The 24,764-nt window shown below is 48.9% G+C and overlaps 2 protein-coding genes and 1 pseudogene across 2 annotated transcripts in view; 1 reads left to right on the top strand and 2 right to left on the bottom strand.

Moving 5' to 3' along the window:
* Positions 1-282: 282 nt before the first annotated feature.
* Positions 283-14,635, bottom strand: ITIH1 (inter-alpha-trypsin inhibitor heavy chain 1). The gene is made up of 22 exons (XM_006892237.1): positions 14,522-14,635; positions 14,253-14,273; positions 13,781-13,944; positions 13,188-13,292; positions 12,732-12,894; positions 12,090-12,200; positions 10,084-10,209; positions 9,829-9,945; positions 8,629-8,797; positions 8,407-8,532; positions 7,326-7,507; positions 6,651-6,836; positions 5,868-6,007; positions 5,182-5,336; positions 5,062-5,076; positions 4,683-4,703; positions 4,174-4,254; positions 3,956-4,069; positions 2,823-3,012; positions 1,785-1,957; positions 567-678; positions 283-412 (listed from the first exon to the last, which is right to left on the bottom strand). The coding sequence occupies exons 1-22, from the start codon at positions 14,633-14,635 to the stop codon at positions 283-285; spliced, it is 2,715 nt and encodes a 904-aa protein (XP_006892299.1).
* A 2,924-nt stretch (positions 14,636-17,559) lies between these two features.
* NEK4 (NIMA-related kinase 4) overlaps positions 17,560-24,764 on the top strand; it is a 43,796-nt gene continuing 36,591 nt past the window's right edge. The window contains 4 exon segments of the mRNA XM_006892292.1: positions 17,560-17,652; positions 20,634-20,900; positions 22,901-23,098; positions 23,224-23,331. Of these exon segments, the coding sequence (XP_006892354.1) occupies positions 17,560-17,652; positions 20,634-20,900; positions 22,901-23,098; positions 23,224-23,331 (666 nt within the window).
* Positions 24,181-24,760, bottom strand: LOC102855518 (annotated as a pseudogene).

The following is a 24,764-nucleotide window of genomic DNA, read 5'->3' on the forward strand; positions in this document are numbered from 1 at the left end:
CCCTGTGTTTCCAGAGTCCAGTCAGACTGCTCTTATCTCTGAGCAGTCTCTGGGTGGTGAGTCTGGGACTTGAACCCCCAACCTTATGGATAGCAGCCAAGCACATTAACCATTTGCACAATTCAGGGACTCAGTGGCTGGACATAACGTCTCTTTAATGGAAATCATGAAGTGTTCTGGAATGAGGCGCAGCTCAGAACGGGATGGCTGGCCTGGGCATCAGATCAGGCTGCTCTTTTCTCCTGGCAGGGCCTCAGAGGACAGCTGCACTGAGTGAGGGGCTCAGAAGATGTCAGGGACAATGTAGTCTGTGTGGACCCCGTCGATCAGCCCGGCACCACTGTTGTGGACGAACCAGCAGGTCACCTCAGCCGCATGCCGTGGGTCCTTGCTGTAGTCTCTTTGCAAGCCCCTGGGGAGAGATAGGTCAACTGTACCCACTTCAGTCTGGCTGAGCTGCACCTCCTCCACGAAGCCCACTCCCTTCCACCCGGGTGACACACACAAGACACAGACCATTCAAGGGGTTGTCAAGGGCAGAAGAGCTGAGGGTGTGGCCAACCCACCTGGTCACTGTCAGCTGGTGGTTCTTCACCACCATTGTGGCAACTGGCTTGGCTGGGTCAGAGCCTGGGCGGATGTCAGACACGTCAATATCAAAGGGGTGGAAGAATTGTCCTGGAAAGGCACAGTGGAGGTGACAGTTACCTCTGGGGACCTTGTCCCTGATTTTCATGTCGTAGGGGCTCAGTAAGAGCACAAAGAGTTGCTTGGACATGTTTTCAAGGGCATGACTCTTTCTGATAAATGTTGGCATCAAAAGATACCTTTGGTCAGTCAACAAATAAATGGATAAGCACACTGCAGTCTACACACACGATGAACTACTTAAAACAACAGGAAAACCTCCGCATTGCTGTTGAGTTAGAGCCAACACATAGCTAACCCTCCACTGAGCTTCCAAGGCTGTAAACTGCATGGAAGGAGATGTTCCATCTTTCTCCCATGGAGCTGCTGGTGGATTCAAACGACCAGAGAGGCTCAGCCTTGGGCTGGGAAAGCAGCTCCCTGTAGATTCTGCCACCAGAACTCAACAGTCAGATGTAAGACGTCAGATACAATATTTTGTAGAAATAAATTTCACCTATATGAAATAGGCAAATATATAGAAACCAAAGATTATTAATAGTTCCTAGAGGTGGACAGGAGAGGGAAAAGAGGAGTTGGCTTTATTCTCATGATGGTGGAATGATTTGGAAAAGGATCGAGAATGGCCACACGCCTTGGAGGATATAATTAACCTTGCTGAATTGTGGAAGCCTTTGAGAAGATGTAGGTTTTGTGGTGTATATGTTTCACCACAATAAAAAAAATAAAGGAGAAAAGAAAGGTCACCTTTAGTTCATCCATTATAGAAAAATAGTTATATGATCTACTCTTGTCATTTTTACCCAATTCCAGAAAGACCTAGCTGAGTAGGGGATTTGAGGTTTTGGAGACTATGGTCTACAGGAGGGCCACACAGGAAGTGCAGCCGATGACCCATCCCACCGATGAGGTCTCTGGATCCTTCTGTTTGCTAGTCAGACCTCTTTCCACTTGCTCCCTTGAGCTTCTCATTGCATGTTCAATCACAGGCTTTTTGAGGGACATGACTCTCACTCAGAGCCCCATCTCTGGAAGCTCCAAGCTTAGAGGGTGTGCTGGAGGGGGATCTGTCCTGTGCCCAGGAGGACTGGTTTCAACCCCCAACTCCATGGCTCTGCCCTCCTGGCTGGCCATACCCAGCAGCCCGTGTGTCCGGGCTGACATCCCGTGACTGTCCAGCACGTAGAAGCCCAGGAAGTCCTGGTGGATGGCACTCCCCTTCCACACTCTGTGCAGGATGACCTCGAAGATGCCCCTGCCATCCATGGACACCACCAGACTCCGCTTCTTGTTGATGGTCACAACCACCCTGCAGGGCCAGAACGGCTGTGAGGCAAGTGTGATGACATCGCACCCCTCCCCCTCATCCTCCATATGTCCTCCAGGACCAAATGTTCACGGCCCCATCCTGCCTCCAGCCCAAGATGCCTGCATGCTACACACTCCACTCTTTCCCCATGTGTTGCTGAGGAGCCCATCACTTACCAGGCCCTTCATGCACATGGAATCTTTTGATTAGCACCCTGACTCAGAGAGTTTAAGTCACTTGTCTCAGGACACACAGCTGGTAAGCAGTAGGGCCAGGATTTGGGCTTCAGCCCACTTAATGATAGAATCTGTGTTCTCTGACTCCTCCTCATCACTGTGTCTTACACGCCGGTCTCTTTTTTCCTCTCTCCATAGCTCTACTGCCCAGCATCCAGCTCCGGAGCTTGGCAGAGCTTGTTGAATGAATGAATAAAACATGAAATGAGACAGAACTGAAACAGGGAAGTCCCCAGAACTCTAGAGTTCAACAGAAGAAGAAATTCAAGAGGGCTTCAGGGAAGAGGTGGCCTTTGTGTGTTGCACCTGGGAGGATGAGCTGGTTTTGCTTAGTGGCAGTGAGGGATGACTTCAGGGTGAGGAAATAGTGGGAGTAGAAACATTCAGACAAGTGTCCACCAAGTTCATGTCTAGGAACTGAGATAAGTGGGTGGTGGAGTGGTCTGTAGCATTTGATGTCTGCCCAGGCCAGTGTGGAAATCACACACTGGCCCAGCTTGGGAGACAAAGACCTTGTAGTCTTGACCACACTGGCTCTGGGAGGGTCCACCTTGGCAGACTGGTTCACACACCCTCATGGCGCACTGACTCCTGTGTCCCCTCCCAGGCCCCAGCCTCAGCCCGGTTACTCGTCCTGTCGTAGTACAGCCTGGTCCCTCCAGGAGAAGACAGGGCCCCCTGAGCTGGGGTTCAGGGTGATGTTCTGAGGAGTCACTTCCAGCTGAAAGTCCGTTGCAGGGTTTGCGATCCCCAGTCTCCCAAAATATGTGCCTGTGTGGTGGGCCTCGTCGCCAATGAGCTGCCCGTTGACAGAGAAACCTGCTGGGCAGAGTGACGTCGGTTCAGGGGGCCTCTCACTGGGCCCTGTCCAGCCTGCCTTTGCTTATGTCACATCTTCCTCCTGAAAGACACCCCGCACTCCACAGCACCCCTCCTGTCACAGTCTCTGAGGGCCTTGTTCGTCCCCTCCCTCCCCACCTTTCAACGGCACTGAACCGCTGGGCCCTGCAGAGAATTTTCCTCCTCAGGAAGGAACTCGAGCTCGCTCCTTTCTGTGACTCCTGACACAGCCAAGCACTCGGAAGGTGCTGGAAACGTTTGTGGGGGCCCTTCAGAGAGGGTCCCCCCTGACCTGAGCAGCCAAGGAAGGCCCTTCCTCACTGCCACTGACTGTCAGGACAGGTCTCACTCTAAACAATCATCTGTGAATTTGTTCACCTACTTGTCTGTCGGTTGCCCCTCAACTCCGTGAGGGCAGGGACGTCACAGCCCCACTGCAGCCCCAGCCCTGCAGTAGTCCTGCTGTGGGGGTGCTGGGGCAGCAGCAGCTTTATCATTTGTGGGACCCAGTGAGAAATTAAAGTAAGGAGCTAAGAAAGTGTTAAGAAAGAGCTAAGGCAGCAACAGCCAGGACCAGTTGCTGTGGCAACCCCAGGTGTATCTCAACGGCTGTTTTTTTAGAAGTATGTTGCCAGGCATTTCTTCCAAGGCACCTCGGTGTGGACTCAAACTTCCAACCTCTCAGTAAGCAGACAAGTGTGTTAATGGTTTGTACTATCCAGGGCAAGATGGCAACAGCATATGACTATGGGTGTCCAAGCAGGTTGTATGCCCATGAGATGAGCCCTATGTGTCATGTGGGGAGAGATCTGGCTCAAGCGGAGGATGGTGGAGAGTGGAGACCATGACTGAGAGTAAAGGACAGCACAGCATGATCCCAGCACGGCCCACACCCAGCAGAGGGCCTGGTGTCCACGCGCACCTGTGTCGGGGTCCTGCACGAGGCTCAGGATCACACCGGGCTCCTCATCGATGTTGAAGCACAAAGTGTCCTCTTTCTGGGGCACGCGGATGATGAAGTGAGGGTCAGTGTCCACTGGGGGCACAGCATGGACTCGTTTAAACTGAGCATCAGGGCAGTGACTCAACCAGGCAGGTCCCAGGGAGAGTGGTGCCAAGCAGGGTCCCCCGAGGACTCACCGCCAGTCACTCGGTCTGGCAACTGCTGGCCAAGGGGGCTGGTGTGAGTAGGGGAAGGCTGGAAGGCAGGCAGCCTAAACACTGATTGATGAGAGTGAGCAGTTAGAGGACAGTGGCCAGGCTTCCCTGCAGACCTGCTGGCCCTTGCCTGGTGCCCCTCCCACGCTGGCGGCTAATGTGGCCCAAGGAGCAGGTGTGGACGCGGCATCACAGGATTGCCTCTTGAGATGTGGGAACAAAGGTGGGTGGCTCCCTGTTTGTGTCCTTCCCCAGGGTTGTGGGAAGACTGGCACAAGGTGGGGAGAAGGTTCTGAGGATTCCCGTGATGGGCAGGGAGGAGAACTGGAACACAGGAAAGAGGCCTTGGGCCCTCATTTCCTTTCCTGGTGAACAAACCGGGTGATGACCTGAGAGCTTTGATCAAGTCAATAAATGTTCAGCCCAAGGGACAGCAGGGTGGAGAGTGGAGGGAAGCAGACAGGTAAGTCCTTGGGATGACCGGCACTTACTCCTTCCAGGTCCCACCAACTCTGTAGAAGACAAAGACGTGGAGGACCGTGTCCCCTGCTGTGTTCATATGAAAGACACAGGCCTCGTTCTGCAAGTGGAGCCTGGTCCCAAGGTGGACCAGGCCTCCTCCCCCTAGGGACCCCTGTATCTCTTTACAGCCCTTGAGGATACACAGAGGGGTTGCTGGTGGGGTGTTCAGGCTATGCAAAGGCTCCCAAAGCATAAGAGATGCATCAAAGGGGGAAATGTGGTGGGAGAAAGAGGCTGGAGGGAGGTGTGGAGGAAGGAAAGATGTGGGAGAGGCAAGGGTCACGCCTGGGGCTGACATGCCTGTCTACCTGCCCAGTCACTGGAAGCTCCCTGAGCTTGAAAACTCACCCGAGGGCTGGTCATCTGGAAAGAAGAATGAGGAAAGATAATTAACCACAGCCCAGGAGGTTACTGGCCTTCAGAAGTCTCCCTGCAGCCTCCCCCTCAGTGGACATGAGCTGCTCATACCTTCCTGGGGCTTGTCGATGGTGGGCCCCAGGCCGTCCTGGTCAACCATGCCGCTGATGGTCATGGAGGTCAGTGGGGTCACGAACTGATAGTCTAGGGACATCTTCAAGATTTCAGCTGACAAATTGGCTTTCTCCTCTCCCTCCACCTTCATGCTGGGGACAGACAGACTCCAGCTCTCAGTCTCAAAGCTTGAACAATGATGGACCTTCTCTCTGTGGTTCATTTACCCATTCATTCATGCATTCATTCAGCAATGCCCTAAGGGTCTTCACGGCTTCAAGTCCTCCCAACAAGAAAACAGGAGACCAAGAAGCTGTGGACTCTCTCAGAATTTAGCAACTGTGAGAGCTGGGGCAAGTCATGTAACTTCTGGAGCCTCAGTTTGCTTGACTGTTTAATGGGAATAATGAAAGGTCTCCCTTAAACACTGTGAGGATTAAAAGGGTGTGTGACAAGGGTGTCTGTTCATCTTGGGCAAAGAGTGGGCTATGCCCTGTGCGTCCCACTCACACTGTTGACTCGCCAGTTGATATTAACTAGGTGAGCAAAGTTGAAGAAGGAAGGCAACTGTGGCCTGGCGGCAACCTCACAGAACCACTCCTTCTCCAGACAGTGAGGACTCAGGTCGGGAGGGGTAGGTGGAGAGGGGACAGTGGCCACCCCAGTCAGCCCCAGGCTTATACCGCTTGGCCAGCAGCTCTTGGATGGTGAGGTAGGCCCAGAGGCGTTCCACGTGGTTCTCCAATATGTGGCCGCGCTCCCGGAGCAGCTTCTTCATCTCTTCCTCGTCCACCAGGCAGGTTGTCTGAAATTCTCGGCCCTCCTGAGGAAGGACATGAGGAGAGGGGCCATGGCCAGACGGTGAACACAATTCAGCTGATGCTCTACGTTCTGAGGGTTCCCACTGCCGTTCGGCCTTTGCAGCTTCACTCTCTGCTTCTCTCCATCTCCTAAGCCTGTTCTCCTCATCGGCATCCATTCACTCATTCAACAAATACTTGCTGACCATCATCTGCGAGGCTGACTCGGCCTAGACTCTGGGCATTTATTGAGATGGACAGACTGGGCACATCCCTTGGAATTGCTCACCCTCTCCATAAGATGCCAACAGGCCTAATTTGCCAGGTGCTTTCTGGGCCTCCTGATGCCCACTGGGCCCTGATCAGACTGCCTTGTCCAACTTGTCATATCTTCTCTCCTCAGAGACAATAGTGGTGGCCACCTCTCTCTGGCCCAGGGCTTCCGACTGCAAGCGGGCAATTTCACTTGCTCCACACAACACTCCAGTGCATTATTACTTCCAAGGTACAGAAAAGGAAACAGGCCTGGAGAGCTAGACCCACCTGCTCTGGCTCACACGGCTCTGGGGAACCAGCAGGCCCTGGGGTGGGCAGAGGAAGTGATGGTGGCGGCCTGGAGCCTCTAGAAGCTGCTGGCTTGCCCACCCTCTGAGACGGCCCACTTACCCCACGGGCCCGCACGTTGGCCTTGAAGGTGCCCAGTTTATGGTCAGCGATGCGTCCAGCCACCACGATCTCTGAGCCTTCGTAGTACTGTTTGTGATGGTGCTGTGTTAGCGCCGTCACGGTGTCCCGGGGGTACTGCATCTCCACGTCCATCAGCAGAGGGTTGGCGACTTGGTTGTAGAAGCCCTGCAAGGGTGGGGTGAGGGGCATCCTGAGATCCTGCGGGTCACTCTAGGCACTGGGCCCTGAGCCCTTGTCCCTGCGATTGACTGGACTTTAATCCACCTCAGCACCATCTGATTATATGTTTGGACATTATCCCCTGCTCCTCTGTCCCCAGCCCCATCCACTCACACCCTTGACTGTGGGTTCCTCCGGACAAGAACCACCCTCTTGCCCACAGAGGCATGCTGGACATTGCAGTCAGCACTTTGAAGAATCATCTTATTCTTGCTCACAAAGTGGGGCTGTCAGGATCCCCAACACAGAGAAAGAATCAGACGCTCAGGGAAGCTAAGACACGAACTCAAGGTCACGCAGTTCTATCTGCCAGAGGCCAAATGGCCACCAAGCCTGGGTTCCTCCTAGTGTGCTGTTGTCCCTGTGTGTCTGTGTGTGTGTGTGTGTGTGTGTGTGTGTGTGTGTACGTGCGCGTGCGTGCTGGGGGGACGTAACCTTCAGCTGCTGTGTGGCGTCACGATCCTCGTAGATTCTCTGGGCCCGTCCATTGTTCTCCATGGACATGGCCTCCAGGAAGTTGAAGTCCACTTTGTCACCAAAGCCCAGGCTGTAGAGTGGGAACCTGCCCCGGATGGCGTTTTGGATGTTCTTGCGGATTTGGGGACGGTCCGTTTCCCCTGTGGCCACACACTCAGGTTGTGATGGGACCCCAGCCAGCAGGCATGGGGGGGTACAAGGGGGCTTTGGGGCACACCCCCATCTTAGACCCACACTCTCTCAGGTCCCTGTAGGTGCTCCCTGTGGTGCAACACCTCCTCCTGGCTCACTCTGGAGATGACAGCACCTTCTACTCCTACCCAGGACCTCTGTCTGAGTCAGTCTCAAGCTGATCTGATCCGGCTACTCTGCTCTAAACCCTCCCGTGTCTCCCTAATCTTTGCTGATCTTTCTGCCCTCAACCACCCTAGTCTGCAGATCCTGCCCTGTGCACCTCCTGGCTTTTAATTCAGGCTTTTTGATCTGCTTGAGATCTCTTCCTGCCTCTCTTCTCCTTTCAGATTGAATTCAGAAATCACCTCTTCCAGGAAGTCTTCCAGGATAGGACACTGGCAAGGCCAAGCTCTCCCTGACTGTGTCCTCCCGCCTCCTAACATCCTATGTCTGTTCCTGGGTCTGCCTCCCCTAGTGGGCCCTGGCTGTTTGAGGATAGAGAACATTTCATTCTCTTGGCACCTCTTCTTGGTCCACAGCTCCGTACTTGGCACCTAGAAAGTGCTCAGTTAAAAGCTTGCTAAACTCAGCCTCAGAACCCTTCTGTCTTCGAGGGCCCTGTCCAGCTCTGTGTTTTGCAGAAGTCAATGGTTTCCCAACTCACAGGACAGAAGTATCCGTGGTACTCCTGTATGAACTGTGGTCTGGACTCGGTTTCTAGACCAGTGCTTGACTTTATCCTAAGACTTCATGGCACTGCCCTTCAGTTGCATCTCTGGCAACTAACTTTCCAACCTTGACTTGAGTATCTCCAACAATGAGGAAGTCACCACCTCTCAAAGCAGCCCTTGTTCAAGATGCTTACCCTCAGTGGGCTCGCCATCTGTCAGCATGATAAGAATGTTGGCATGGTTGCTGAGTGATGGGAGGCTTTGCTGAGCTCTGTTCAAGGTCTCAATTCCCTGGAGCAAACCTGCATTCAAGTTTGTGGCTACAAAACAGAGGAAGCAGACCAGCATGTGCCCTTATTCCCTGGGACCAGACGTCACACGGGGGGTGGAGGGGGTCTGAACTTCCCTCCTCTTACCTCCATTCACAGAGAAGCGCTGCACGAAGTCTCGAGCCGCCTGCAGGTTGCCTGGGGACGCCTGCATCAGTGACCCCCTCCACGACTGTACTTGAGACTCAAAGAGAACCAGGTCAAAGTGGTCATCTGGCCGCATGTCCCCCAGGATCTTAAGGAGTGCCTCTTTGGTCTGCGAGGATAGGACAGTTGTCGGAAATCACAAGACAAGGAGACATGACACATAAGCAGAAGGAAATAGCTGGAACAGCTGTGCAGCTCCAGGAAGGTAGCATCCAGGAGGATGTGGGAGTCACGTTGTCGTTAGGAGTCGTCCAGCCTGCTACGGACAATGACTTTGAACCTTGGCCTGTCCTGCATGATCCTCACCGTGTCTGCTCTACCTGAGCCCACTGTTACAGTCACTGTCAGCCCATCTCGTGACTCAGATCTTCCGCTCTTCCACAGAACCTCGACCTTCCCAAGCACCATATCTTTTTTCCAAACACTGGCCCCTACTAATAACAATTTCAAATATTTAAATATGAATTCAAGGGGAGCTCTGGTGGCGTAGTGGCAAGAAGCTGGCCTGCAATCCCAGAGGTGAATGGTTTGAATCCACCAGATGCTCTGCCGGGGAAGGAGGGACAATTTCCTCCTGTACCAGTCAGATCTGATTTGACGGTACACACACACACACACACAAATAATAAAATAAAAATAAAAAAATTTTTAAAAAATATGAATTCAGAGTGATGAGTGGAACGGAAAAGGAGTAGGCACCCAACACAGGAAGAAGGAATGACCAGGGGTCCAGGAGGCGCAGGATTAAGAAAGAGGACCCCAGGAGGCTGAGTTCCTGAAACTCTGTCCAGCTGATTCACTGTACTTCGGGCAGGCCACGCCCTCCTGAGGGACTCCTTCCCGCCGCCCCCAGATTTAGATCCTGCACTGGTAGGGGTGTTATTTCACCTCCCAAGCGTTTGGCCATACATAAAGTTGTTGGCCCTGTGGGCATTTCTGCTATCTGGGAAGAGAGGGGAATGGGCTGGCATGAAGTTGCACAGTTAAGAGCATGTACAGTGGTGATTCCAAAGCCCCTAGCCCTGACAAAGCTGGTAAATCGCCCTGCCTCTGACCAGGTGCAGAAAACCCAAACCCAGCCTTTGGTGGCAAAACCAGGATGGAGTCATGATGGGCTGAAGAAGCCTCTGCTGTGTTTACCTGCTTCTCTTTCTGGCCCTGCATGGAACCACTGATGTCAATCACAAAAACCAGGTTCTTGTTCAGGTTCGTCAGGTTTTGGGGTGCCAAGAAGTGTGCAAAGTGGTTGTTGGCCACCTGAATGAAGCACAGGGAGATTAGTAAGTCTCTCTCCCGAGTGGCCCCTGCTCTATCCCCTAACTCTTGGGCAACCCTGCCCCCTAAGTCTTGGGCCACCCTACCCTCTAAGCTTTGGGTGACCCATTTCAGGCTCACCAGAAGGTCACAGATTTTGTCACGGTTGACATCGTAGGTCACCCTGAAGTCCCCATTCAGCAAGGATGTGGAACACGTGGGGCAGGATTGCTGCTGGCTCATGGTAGGGCGGAAAAACACGTGACCCTGGAACCACCCAAGATGTGAGGTTATAGGTTCGTGCAGCAAACAGGATGTTTGCAAAGACAGCATGTGTGATGTGTGTGTGTGTGTGTGTGTGTGTGTGTGTGTGTGTCGTCACAGAAATCAGCGTGATGGGCCCCCCAGCTAGATGCTGAGAACACACAGCTGTAGTTATATAGTAGGAGACAAAGCCTATTTCTTTGCTTCAAACCAAAATCAAACCCAGTGCCAGTTCTGATTCATAGAGATCCTAACCGACAGGTCAAAGTAGAATTGGCCCCTAGGTTTCCCAAAGCTGTAAATCTTTTGCAGAAGCCAACTGGCACATCATTCTCCCCTGGAACAACTGGTGGGTCCGTACAGCCTACGTTTAGGTTGCCGGCTGAGTGCTCTATCTACTGCATCACCAGGGCTCCTTTCTTTGCTTATACACCCAATAAATCATTGAGAGCTCCTACAGTAAACATCACCATTTAGATATGGAAATAAAACCAAAATTGTTAGATATTATGAGGGACATTCTCAATTCTCATTGTTGCAGAGTCAAAATTAACTCAAAGCTCTTTGTCAGATTTCCAAGGCAGTAAATCACAAGGGAGGAAATGGCTCTTCTTAGTGGTCCCACAGAGCTGCTGGTGGATTTGAACTACCAGAAACATACGACCCCTGGGTTAGCAATACAACTCAGTCAGCCCGAACTTTTACGTGGAAAAACAAGGAAATAAAACTGTCCTGGAAAAATAGAACCCACGTAGGCCCTTGGTGTCTTTCTGATATATGGAGAGAGCTACAGAGAGAAAGAGAGAGGCTCAGAGAGTGAGCTGGAGTTTCGTGTGACTTGGTGCTGGCATTCAGGGGAGCAAGGGATGACTTTTACTCTGTATTTTCTACACTTCTGCATTTTCTCTTTTTGCTTTCTGCCATTGGTTTCATAGCGGTTATTGGTGAAAGAAGACATACTCCTCAAAGATAACTCAAAAGGAATTGTTAGAAAGACACAGACCATAAAAGTAAGTATGTTTTCTCACTCACTGAAGGGTCATATTTGTCTCTAGTGGAGAGAATCCTCCTCCAAAAAGCTGTAAGAAGCGTTTCTTTTCAATGACTTGCTACCTAAGTTAGAATGTAAGAGCTTATTTGCTTATGACTTGCATTGATGGGTTCCTCTACTCTTCCTAGGGTTTTCAGAGGCCTGGTATTCAGGAAGTGGATGACCAATCCTGCTTCCTAGTCTGTCTTAATCTGGGAGCTCTGCTAAAACCTGTCCACCATGGGTGACCCTTGTGATATTTGACACATATGTGGCAAAACTTTCAGTATCACAGCAGCCCACCAGTTATCTTAGTACAGCAAACTGACAGACTAGTGCTGTACCAATTGGAACAATGTTGAGAGGGGTTAGGGAGAGGATAACTAGTGGGGACCTTCTCCAGGTCCAGGGCCTGGAGAGGGGGCTTACAGATGCCTCTGGACTTCCTCAAAATGACTTGCAAGGCTCTGGATAAGACCAAAGCCCTTATATGCCTATGTTTTGAGAAAATAGAAACATGGAGTTTTAACCACAATAGTGTCTGAGGTGCGTAAACCAAAACTAATTGTTATCAACAGATGGTGACTCCCAAGTGTGTGAAAGCAGAAATATATTAAGATGGGATCTTCAATGGCTAATTTTTGGGGGAAGATTGCCAGGCCCTTCTTCAAAATCATCTCTGGGTGAACTCAAATCTTCAGCCTTTTGTTTAGCAGCCAGGCTCATTAACCATTTGTATCACTCAAGGAGTCCAAAGTTTGCTTATGCACATACAAGCCTCTGAATATTTTTTCTTTGCCAATCTTATTGTCTCTGACACACCTATCCCCATTACCCCAACCACCCTACGCACCTTTTTCCCTGAGAAGGACTTCTTGATGGTATGGGTCAGGTCTTTGGGGAGGAAGGGGGCTTGGACACCCAGCTTGCTGATCCCCTGGGGTTCAAAGATGTCCACATCGATCTGCAACGTCGAAGCAAAGTCTGTGCCAGGGATGTCATTTGAGTCCTCACCGGGTCACAGTCAGAAGGCAGCATGGTCTTTTCTGCCTACTGTGTGCAGCGCCGACTCTGCCCTCAGCATAGGGCCTGGCACATCGCATCCAATAACAGCTGCCGAGTGAAGGGGTTGTGTTTGCACCCCTCAAATCGGTCACCACTTAGGTGCCAGTGGCAATCACAGGTGCTCAGGACTTCCTGATTTACAAACTATCTCGATTCTCTTGTGATCTTTGTGGCAGTTCTGAGATGGGCAGGGAACTCCCATTTAACAGATGAGAAAACTGAGGGTCAGAGAGGGGGAGGAGGTTGGAAGGCTGGGGGAACACCCTGCTCAAGAAGAGCCTGCTGGAGCCCACTCTGAGGGTCTGTCCCTTCTGCTGTGCGCTCAGGCGGGGCTGGCAGACAGTAATGCTGACCAAAGCTTGAAGCCATGAGGAGAGAGGAGTCCTGTTCTGGGGATCCCTCCCTTGCATGGGGGTCACCTGCAATCCACCTCAAAATGCTGCACGAGCTGCTTGGGCTTGACTTTGATGACAATGTCGTACTGGCCGAGTTTCCGCTTCAGCACCTCCTCGTAGGTCAGCTGGAACGTGGCCTTGCTCCGGGGCCCGATGGTGATGTGGATGGTGAACTGCTCCATGGTCCTTCCTGAGGCCCTGGACACTCACAAGAGCGGTGACAGACAGACCAGAGTAATGAGGCACAGCCTTCAGACCATTTCTCTGATTCTAGGCCATGCCCCAGGTTTCCCAGCCCTCACCCTTTGTCCCAGCTGATCTCTCAGAGTCAGGGCCTGAGGACTGGGCTCCACCACTCTTTGAGGCTGATCTGAGGGAAGGTCCCTGCCCCCAGCCTTGTCCATGTCCCCGTGCTGGCATTCTGGGCTGATGGTTCGTTCAATCTTCCATCAACCTGGAGGTGCTGTGCCATGAGTGGGGCCAGAACTCACCGGACGAGGCCTGCATTCTCGCCCGAGATGGCGGCTTTCCGGTACTGCTTCCACGCCGCCACTTTGTCCTTGATAGTCCCGACGAATGCATTTCTATCTGACGTGCTGCAGGGAAGAAAGAAGGTCCTTAGGGGAGGTGATTCCTCCTGGCCACACAAGTCCTTTCTGTGGGAAGTACTTGGAGCTAGACCCAGAGTCCTCCTGTCTCCAATTGTGCTTACAGGAAGGTGTCCCCTGGCCTGCTTTCCACTGTCCATGGTGATGCTCTGGGGACCTGGGCAGTGCAGGACAGCCTCAGTTATGCTACTCTTTGCCCTCCCCCCCACCCCATCAATTTCATCAGGACAGCTCAGATCCTGGTCTTTGTTCCTTGGGCTCTAGGAGGAAGATACGTTTTCTGAGGCCCAAATTTCTTTTCCAAGTGAGGAGCCAAGACCAGATATGAGGCGCTTCCTCCTCCCCTCGGAGCTCGGCCTGAGATACACCCCTTTTGGAAATGAGGGTTCCCTCTGCACTACGGTCTCAGGCTGGAGCATGAGAAGTGGACACCTCGGAGGAGTGAGCAAGTTGAGATGGGGCTTGAGGGTACACACATGGCGAAGTCACTGATGAAGGCTGTCTTGGGGATCTCCACATCGAAGGCTACCTCCTTGGCCTCGTCGGCATTGTTGACCACCTGACTGGTAATGACATAGTGGGCGAAGCGGGAAGTAACTTTGCAGTTGACTTTCAAACTTCGAATGGTCACACCGTCAACCTGAAACACGAGGGAGCTGTATGTAGCCTGGCGTGTTAGGCTTTGAGACAGTGAGGACTCCCCTCAATGTTTTGGGGCTCAAGACCAGGCTCAGATACAAAGTGCTGGCAAAGAATTGTCCAGGCCACCTGGGAAGGCCCACTCCCTCTGCCTGGGACTCTGCAGGGTGGGTGGGAACAAGTGTCCATTCCTAGAGATACGGTGCCCTTTGCCCATGGCACTGACAGATGACACTCCTAGAGGATCAGAGGGCAGCGAGGATGTAGTGATGCCCCCCTCACAGGCCCTTTACTGAGACTTTGACTCACTGTGTCCACTGCATTTTGCTTCTGCAAAATCAAAATTAACAGTGAGATCAAAGGCTAAGGGGATCACAACCTGTCTATTAAGGGATAAAAGTGGATTCCTATCTGTGTTCTCTGTCCTTAGTGTCACTCCCTCCCAGTGCTGTGAGAGGACTCCTCTCCCATCAGTGATGAAGGTGGCCCTGGCCCCTGGGGTGGCTGGTGTCTTGTATCACGTCTAGCCCCAACTAGTCCCAGTTGCCTGTTTCTGCCCCACAGGCTTAGCCACATACCTCGCTGCCCCTGGGCCTGCCTGTAGCAGAAGCCCGAGCCGGCAAGGCCTGCAGGATGGAAAAGGACGCCAGGCACATGCACAACAGCACCCGCAGTCCCATGGCACCGTCCATGGTCCGGAGAACCAGCTGCCCCATCGCTTCACTCAGACCAGTAATCAATAATGTGCTGGATAAACATGGATTAAACATTAGACAAGGTGAGAGCAAATATCACAATGCTGAATTGAATATTGGCAGTGAAACTTTTCTCTCTGTGGGAGTTCCCGGCTCCGGGCTTGGCAAAATGATTAGGCTGCAGACTGGGCCCCTCTGCAGAAAAGCAGTCAGCCAGCACCCCAAGGTCTTACACTAGATGTCACCAGTGTATGGAAGCAAGATGCCTCTGTTAAAAATGGCTATCTAAGCGTCATTAAGCGTTATGTTCAAAAGTCTTTAAGCATCAGCAAACTTTTCAGTTTGGCCAGGGAGGCAAATAAAGTGGCTTATGCCTTCCCCTTGGGCACAAGTTTCTGATAGTGCTGACTCCTGTGATGCTGCTACCAGAGGGAGGCAGTCTTGAAAGGCAAATTGGGTGACCCTTGGTCACTTGCCCCATCTCTCTGGAAGCTTCTTGTCCAGATTTGGAAAGAATTTCTGCCTGGACAGGGATGCCTGGTAAGTAAAGAGAGAGATGAAAAAGACTTTCATAGTGAGTGATTGACAATATACCACAAAACACTTCAAGCTCTTTCTTGGCTAACACACAGACAGACACAGACACACAGACAGACACAGATACACACACACAGACACAGACACAGACACAAAAGCAGAAAGAGACATGATATCTCTGAGAGGCTAGAAGTTCTAATTGAGGGTACTGCTTCAAAAGGGAAGGCTCTAGCCTGTTCTAAAGCTTCTAGAGTTTCTCCAGCCCTTTATATACCCTAGTTCCTTGGAGATCCCCACATGGCATGGATTCCTCCCCCATCTCAGCTCACTATCTCTGTTTATGCAGCTCTTTATATTATACAAAAGTGATGAATCTGAGAGCAAAGCTATACTGACAGGACCTCAATGACATAACAAACAAAACTATTTCTAAATAGGATTATATCAATGGGTGCAGAGGTCAGAACTCCAACACACATTTTGGAAGGGCACAATTCAATAAAATATGAGTACTCTTTGGCTTCTAAAAAAAAGAAAAAATTCTCAATAGGGATCTACACCTAAGGATCTCTGATTCTAAAGCCCAATCCTTAACCATCACACAGTGACAGGGAATTGTAAGAAAGTAGAGTCAAAGACCCCAGAGAGAAAATTCTTAGAGATATATCTCACACTTGCAGTTTCTTAACTTTTATGCCTAAGCCCTCTTGGTGTTCCCAGAGCCACACAGCACCCTGGGACAGACACTGGGGCTGGTCAGTGCACTCCGTGGTCCCAGGAAGGATCTGGGCTACCATAGCCTGCTAAGTTGCAGGAACCCAGAAGTCTCATTCATCTCTATTTGCTTGTCCTGGACTTTGTCTCTCGGAACAGTTTCTGGGAAAGAGTGTGCTGTCCCCAGGCCAGCATGAACTCCCTGGTCTGTTTCCAGATCTTTGTTGAAAAAGAGATGGAGCAATTATCAGTACATTTAGGGTTCTGTGTATTTCATGCACTGTGCTTTATGGGGTTGGGCACAATGGCAGGCAGTGGACATTAGAGGAATGAAACACCAGTGATTCACCAAACAAGCCAAAGGAAGGCCAGTGAAGGCCTGGGATTGGTCAGATGCTTTTAAGGAGCTAAACAGAAGTAGAGGTAGGGGAATCTGAAGAGGTGGGTTCATCTACACAGTGGATAAAAGGTTCCTGGAAAGTGGGAGTGGAAAGAGGAGGGAGAGGAGTACAGACAAGTAAGCGGGAAGTGTACTGGGGGTTAAGGAAAGGGTCTGTGTGATCAGAAAAGGAGCTGATGAAGAGGGTAGTGGTCAGTCTTTGAATGGGGATACTAAAGCTATCTCGAGCAAGAGTGAGATCAGGTCTATGCTCTTGGGTAGACTGACCCCATGAATTCAGATCTGAACCCTGTTCTATCCTATCCTGTGCCAGTCTCACAACCTTTGACACATTGCTGCAGTCACTGTGTCAATTCACCAGGTTGAAGGTCTTCCTCTCCTTCACTGTCCCTTCACCCTTTCAAGCATGATGTCTCTCTCCAAGGAATAGCCTCTTCTAGTAAAAGGACCAGAGTATGAGAGACGAAGCTTCATCATTTTTGTCTCCAAGGAGCACACGTGTAGGACTTGATTGAATGACGGTAGCTTTGATCGAAGTGGGAAATGACACTAGGAAAAGATGGTCTGGAGCGAGACAATGAGAAGGGAGTGCACTTTCTTTAAGACAGTGTTCTTTTGGCAGTTCATGGGATTCTTCTCCAACACCACAAAGTTCAAAGTCATCAATCCTTCTGTCATGTTTACTCATTGTCCAGCTTCAGATGCATAGCAAATGACTGAAAAGATCACGGCCTGAGTCAGGCACACCTTAGTCCTCAAACTGACACCATTGCTCCCCAAGAGTTTGGAGAGGTCCCAGACTGTAGATTTTCCCAGCGCCCTATATCTCCTGATTGCTGAAAGCAAGGTTAAAAGGAGTAAGCACTCAATAAGTGCAAGCTCGCAGGATTTTGTTATTGCCACAATTCTAGCGGAGGAACAGCGGCTGAGGGTGGCACGTTAGACACGGCGGTCTGAGGCGCTCTGGCCGCGCTGGGAATCCTCTCCTCTATGGCGAGTCTTCCCGGAGCGGCGGCAGCGCTCTGGCCCGCGCCTCGGCCTCTATGGTGAATCCTCCTGTAAACACGGAGCATGCGCGGGGCTGCGCAGGCTTGGATCGCTATGGCAGCGGCGTCGCGGTGGGCCGGGTCTCCTCTTCCCTGCCAGGGCCGGCCAGTCACAGCAGCGAGCGCTGCCGCCGTCCCACGGGCATGAGCGGGGTCTCCCGCTGCAGCCGGCTGTCCTTCACACTGCCATCGCTGCATTCCGACCGCGGGCCCGCATCGGGAATATGCCCCTGGCCGCCTACTGCTACCTGCGGGTCGTGGGCAGAGGCAGCTACGGGGAGGTGACGCTCGTGAAGCATCGGCGGGACGGCAGGCAGGTCGGCGGGGCCAGGGCCCACGGGGGGCAGACATGGGAGCTCAGAGGCACCATCCGATGGGGCCGACCTAGAGGGATCCGAAGGCCTCTTACTTATGCCAGCACTTCGTCAACGAAGTCATTGATGACCCCTCTCCTCCCAAGACTAGGCCTGACCTCCTAAAATGCACTCCAGACGCCCTGTGCCCTTTATAGATTTGTGTGTTGATCTGCTGGATGTGTGCAGTAGGGGTATGAGGCATGAAGATAGTTCTCTGAGGAACCATGCATGCCGAGCAAGCATTGCTCATTCAGCGAAGGCTCTCAAACGTCTGGCCTCCTGGCTACTGGATGCACTTAAAACTCAACTTCTCAAAATCATCTCCCCGCCTAACCGCCCACGTTACTTATTTCCAGCTAACTAATTGCCCAAGCAACTGGGCGTCATACTTGACATCATCCTAACAACTTATATTAATTTGTCTCTAAACCAGAGTTCTTCCCTCCTCTCCATATCCACTAGAACCACTCCAATCCAGGACACCTGTTATTTATCTCTGGTTCAACCATGGCCACAGTGAGCTTTTTAAAACTGCGATCTGATCTTGTAATTCCTTCTGTGTTTAAAACACTTTATACCATCACCCTCAAGTTATAATTATCCAATTTTGGGGGGTGAGAAAATTTGTATTTAGAATTAGCCAACTGGACTCAATTTGGATGATCCCAATTTTGTTGGCAACATCCAAATCATCATAATCGGGACCAAGTTGAACATAGGTCTGTCTCTCCATCAGGCCTAATCAAGATGTTGGCCTTAGCAATGTCAATGTCAGAGCTTCTTCACAACTTGTTTGATTTGGTGCTTGTTGGCTTTGACATTCATAATGAACACAGGTGTGTTGTTGTTACCTTCTTCATGGCTGACTCAGTGGTCAGGGGAAGCTTGATGATGGCATAGTGGTCAAGCTTGTTTCTCCTGGGGGTGCTCTTCCAGGGGATATTTGGGCTGCCTTTGGAGTCTCAGCATCATAGGCCACCAGAAGGTGGGTGACATGGATCTTCTTTTGTTTGTGTCTACGGATGCCCTTCAGGACTGCCTTCTTGGCCTTTAATGCCTTTGCTTTGGGCTCAGTTTTGAGAGGGGCAGGAGCTTCCTTCTTCACTTTCAGCACCATTTTCAGAACCATTTCTTTAACGTGTTTGCTTTTGGTTTTTTAATTTAATTTAATTTTATTTTATTTTCTCTGTGTGTGTACGGTCAAACTGGATGTGACTGGTACACGAGGAAATGGCCCCTCCTTCTCCGGCAGAGCATCTGGTGGATTCATTCGAACCACATATCTCTGGGATTGCAGTGCAGCTTCTTGCCACTAGGCCGCCAGAGCTCCCCTTAACGTGTTTTATAAAGCAGAGTGATCCTAGATTTTGGCAAACGGAAACTCTTTACCATGAAAGAAGGTATTATTTATGATAATACTGGACAATAGGCATAAAACTGTAATTACATTGTACAGGTTGAGATGTTGTGTGTTGTTGGAATGGAGTCACAGTTGACCCTCCAGTGAGTTTTCAGCAGTAAACCGCACCTGCAGAGCATCTGGTGGATTCGAACACCTTTGGTATTGCAGTGCGGCTTCTTACCACTAGGCCACTATTGTTATTATTATGTGCTGTCGAGTGCTTGTGACTCATAGTGACCCTATGTAAAAAAGCCCTAAACCCTGCTCACTACCCCAATCACTGAATCAATCCATCTCATCGACGGTCTTCCTCTCTTGCGCTGTCCCTCCACCCTCCCAAACATGATGTCCCTTTCCAAGATCAGGTCCCTCTAGAGCTCCCTAAACTGAGATGAGAGTGTCTCCTTACTTACAAGGCCCTCCCCACCCTTCTACCTTGTTTCAAAAGCCTGGGAATGTAAACAAAAGACATAATGGATTTATTCAGCAGGCATCAGGCCATTGGATTTTTATTTATCTTTTTTTTAGCCAAGAGTAGGAGGTTGGCGACAATAATGTTGTTGTTAAGTGCGGCTGAATCGAAACCAACCCATAGCTGATCTTCCACAGTGGCTTTTCAGAGGGAATAAATCGCACAGGAGGAGATTGCCCATCCTTCTCCCACGGGGTAGCTGGTGGTGGATTCAAACTATGTAGCTTTGTTCTGGCAGCACAACTCTTTGTCACTGGGCCACCACCTCTCCCTGGGCTATAATGGGCTTTACCTTTCATTTGAGCAGTAGTTTGGATTTTACAAAGCACATTGATACACATCATGTTGATTGAATAAATTGTATCATTTTTTTCAGGTGTTTCAAGGGCAATGTGTTAGGTGCTAGAGACTACTGAGTTATTTTTAAGTGGGGATAATTTTGTGTCTTGAGGATCTGTGTTGTGTTTAAGTGGGGATAATTTTGTGTCCTGAGGATTTTATGTGTTGAGGATCTTTTAAACCTTACTGGCTTAAAAGATTCCTTTGCATGTTTCATACAAACTGTGGACCCATTCTATTGGTATTTGTATATCCATGTTGTATTTTGTAATCCTTTTAAGGCGGACCTTAGAGGGTAAGTTCTCAACCACAAATTTTATGATTGATCCAGGACTGTGCTAATTTGGACTCATTTGTAGCCACTAATGAACTTGCAAACTGCAGATAAAAAGGGAATATTCTGTGACTGTCATCTTGCTGTAAGTGTAACCTGCAAATTGTAGGTTTAGCAACAGCAAGTTCTGTATTTTATACAGTAACTGGGGCAGTGGGAGTTGGTGTGTCGGAATTAGTGAGACTGGCTCAGGACAGGGCAGGGTTCGGAGCTACTGTACATAGGGAGGTTTCAGGTAACTCGACAGCACATAACAACAACTAGTTTTATACTTTGTGAGTCACAAAACGAATATGTTATTTGTCAGGCTCCGGATGGATTTGAGTCCTGAAATACTGTGAACTTTCAAATCTATACGCCTATCTACACTTTGTAAAATCATGTTTTCTTTGCAGTATGTCATCAAAAAACTGAACCTCCGAAATGCCTCCAGCCGAGAGCGGCGAGCTGCCCAGCAGGAAGCTCAGCTCTTGTCTCAGCTGAAGCACCCCAACATTGTCACCTACAAGGAGTCCTGGGAGGGAGGGGACGGTCTACTGTACATTGTCATGGGCTTCTGCGAAGGAGGTGATCTCTACCGAAAGCTCAAAGAACAGAAAGGCCAGCTTCTGCCCGAGAGTCAGGTGGTGGAGTGGTTCGTTCAGATCGCCATGGCTCTGCAGGTACCACCAGACCCACAGCACCCCGCTTGCTCCAAGGTGGCAGGGAGATGGCAGGGTTTGTCGGACAAATGCTTACATTTATAATATGTCCTTTGGCAGGGGCAGATCTATTTATGAAGTATACCTATTCTTTCTTGCTTTGGTGCTGGAAAAGTTGCTAACTGACTGATAATATCTGGTTATGGTGGAAACCAGTTCAGGGTTCATTTAATATTGATATCACTGAGATGTTTGGGGGGGTTAAGTGGGCATTTTGGACAATATGGCTGCTCCTTTGGCATGTTTAATTGTGATGTTTAACGGACATCCTTGCAGTTTAAAATGACACTTTTAAAATAAAATTCTCTCCTAATAATGATTTGGACTCTACCGCTCAGTGGGAGAATCAGCAGAACCTGTGGGATGCTATATGGAATGAACGTTCTCTCTGTTATAATTTTGTTCTGTTGGGTTTTGTGTGGTGTTTTTGTTCCATTTTCTTTTTGTTTCATTGGAAATACAAGATGATGCTCAGTTTTCAATGTTAAAAGTATACAAGTTGCTTTGTTACACTAAAACTAAACGTGTAAAAAAAAAATATTGATAGCAAAGTCAGTTTATAGCAAAGATGACCAAGAGTGAAGAATGACCATGGTTGTTAAAGGGTGGTCAGCTGTATCATGCTAAGAGCAGGCCGGGCTAATTAAACTGTGGGGATTTGGGCTTCAGCCCACTGTGGCCGACTGGATAGAAATGCAAAACAAGTTTGTGTCCTAATACACACATATTCAAGAGTGAGACTGTTTATAAAATACTGAACAGAGAACTCTGGAACTGAGCAGACTTGTCTAGAATTAACTGACCTTGTTGCTTAAATTTGAAGGTATTTTCTTTTATATAGAAATAGTCTTGGCCTTCTTTCTCACCAAATCACCTTTCAGGGAGGAAGGTCCATCCCTTTGAGGATGTAACATTTTAAGAAATCAATCAGTACTATTTTACCTTTAAAAAAAGATGGTCTTGCTATACTTGAAAATGTGTTTAAGGTGAGGCTCTCCTAAGTTCAGAAAGCATGTGTTTCTCACATTGTGTAAAGGTCTTTCTACTTTAGTTGTTGTTGTGTACCACTGAGTGAGAAACGACCCATAGCTGATCCTCCAGTGGGTTTTCAGAGGCAGTAAATCATGCCAGAGAAGATTTTCCATCTTTCTCCTGTGGAGCAGCTGATGGATTTAAACCTCCTACCTTTGGGTTGATAGCGCAGCTTCTTACCACCAGACCGTGGAGCTAAATGCCATGGCTTTTAGTGGAAAATATGTTTTTAACTGGGTGCATTAATGATAAAATAAAAATAATTTTACCAGGCACCAGGAAACAGTTATGAATGGAACTGGGCAAATAAATATATAAAACTTAGTTTTTCTGCTTTGGAAAGTTCAAAGTTAGACCTTTTACTCAGAGATTATAAAGCAAGATTATTCTAGTATATAGGTAACCAAGACTTTGTAACTCATGTAAATGTGTTTATATGTTGTTGGGTGCCAACAAGTTGGTTCTAACCCTTAGCCCTGCGTCCAGCAGAACTAAACACTGCCCAGTCCTGTGCCGCCTTCACAGTCATTGCGTGGCTGGGTCCATTGTTGCAGTCACTGCATGATCCAACTCACTGGGACCCTTCTTTTTCACTGGCTCTCTGCTTTACCAAGCATGATGTCCTTCTCCAGGGACTGATCCCTTCTGATAACCTGTCCAAAGCGCATAAGACTGAAATCTTGCCATGCTTGTCTCTCAGAAGCATTCTGGCTGTACTCTCCCCAAGATGCCTTTGTTGGTTCGTCTGGCAGTCCATACTCAGTATTCTTCACCAGCACCGAATTCTGAGGCTTTGGTTCCATGGTCTTCCTCATTCATTGCCCAGTTTTTGCATGTGTTTGAGGCATTTCAAAATCCTGTGGCCTGGATCAGGTGCACCCTAGTCCCCAAGGTGACTATCTTTAATGAAGTGTTTTTTCTCTCGTCAGTATTTACATGAGAAACACATCCTTCACCGAGATTTGAAGACTCAAAATGTCTTCCTGACAAGGACAAACATCATCAAAGTGGGTGACCTGGGAATTGCCCGCGTGTTAGAGAACCACTGTGACATGGCCAGCACTCTGATTGGCACACCTTACTACATGAGTCCTGAATTGTTCTCAAATAAACCCTACAACTATAAGGTAGGGCTGACTCACCTTGACTCTAGGACAGTGTTCATAATTTCAGAACCTACTCAGATGGTGAAGAGATAAAGAATGTCAGTAAAGCATTTTGGTATTTAACTCTTTGTTGGTTTCTTTTTTAGTCTGATGTTTGGGCTCTGGGATGCTGTGTGTATGAAATGGCCACCCTGAAGCATGCTTTCAATGCAAAAGACATGAATTCATTAGTTTATCGGATTATTGAAGGAAAGGTAAAGTACATTCTAAAATGTTTTTAAATGTTTGACACAAGATTTATTTAATGGACCTTTTTAAGTAGCTTTTGGCAAAAGTGAATGAAAAATTAACCTTGGGAAGGTGGTTTAGAATTGTGGATTCCTTCTGTAGAGAGTACTAAGCTAAAGGACAGGGGATTGATAATTTTTAATATTGATTTAATGACTTAAAGGATTTAGACTTTTGGAAGTCTTATACCTGAGAGCTACTGGTATCTTCTGCTAAGCAGCTTATAGTTAAATAAACATCTTTTGAAACCGAGTCCTTTATTTTTTAACTTGTTACCATCTCTGAAAGTACTGTAGTAAACATCCTTAGATTTAGGTAACCAAATCTTTAGAAACTACTTCTCTTATTTCTGAAGGACAGAGTCCTCAGTCGGCACTGTGGCCTGAAGGACATACTCCAGAGTCTTACAACTTCGTGTTACAACCAGGATACCAGTGTATTTCATACAGATTAATCGACTGCTGTTTTCTGCTTACATTGGTATAAAGGAGTCCTGCTGGTTTAGTGTGTAATGTGTCAGGCTGCTACCCACAAGGTCAGCTGTTCAAACACACCAGCTGATCTATGAGAGAAAGATGGAAGATCTTCTCTTTTTTTTTTCACACAGAAACTATTCAATTTCTTTAAAATCACTGAGCAAGAAAAGCAACATTGATCTTCACATACTGATTTTACATGATTTCTATACAGTACCTTGACTTAAATCCAAGAGCAAAAGTTAAGACTCTCCTCCTCTATTTTTGGTAAACAACTGCATGGTAAACTTGGATGACTTTCCCCCCTGGATTTTACCTGGGAGTAGCCTTTTACATTTTTCATTTAAAAGCGGGCAGGTTTGGCACTTTTATACTGATGTCACCAATGTTAATATTTCTTGGGATCTCAGGAAGATTCATATTCTTTACAGCTAATACAGCACGGCTGGAGCTCCTGCTAAGCCAGCCTTAGATTTCGCCAGTTTATTTTGTGCATCAATTTGTGTAACAATCTCATTCATGTTCGTCTCTAATACTATTCCCCCATCACCATTTCTGCAAGAATATTGTGAACCTTGTCTACATGGAAAATTAAATCCAGTTCACAGACATTTTTAAAACACTTGTCTAACGTTTCCACAAATACTTGAATTAGATCTAAAATGCCAAGTTCACTTTCTGAAGAATCCACACAGAAGACAAAATATAATGTTGCATAATGTCTATAAATCAGTTTGTTGTCAGATCCTCCTATTAACAATCCTCCTGCTAGGAAATTACAAACATTTTCATCTCTCTTCGATACCAAATGGAATGTTTCCCTGATGATTTGTTGTTGTGTATCTTCACTGTAAGGCTGGTAGAACTTGGAGAGCCGTGGCTTCCCGTGGTTGTTGAAAATGAGGATCGCCTTGATCATGGCT

The sequence above is a fragment of the Elephantulus edwardii genome, unplaced genomic scaffold, assembly GCF_000299155.1.
Source record: "Elephantulus edwardii isolate Elephantulus edwardi_28Jun2011 unplaced genomic scaffold, EleEdw1.0 scaffold00113, whole genome shotgun sequence".
Classification (NCBI taxonomy): Eukaryota; Metazoa; Chordata; class Mammalia; order Macroscelidea; family Macroscelididae; genus Elephantulus; species Elephantulus edwardii.

Coding starts and splice junctions, on each gene's coding strand:
- ITIH1 (XM_006892237.1), bottom strand. CDS start 14,635: ATGGACGGTGCCATGGGACTGCGGGTGCTGTTGTGCATGTGCCTGGCG. Junction 7,508..8,406: donor AGATGGCGAGCCCACTGAGG/GTAAGCATCTTG, acceptor GTGTGGCCACAG/GGGAAACGGACCGTCCCCAA. Junction 4,255..4,682: donor GTTGGTGGGACCTGGAAGGA/GTAAGTGCCGGT, acceptor CTCATCAATCAG/TGTTTAGGCTGCCTGCCTTC.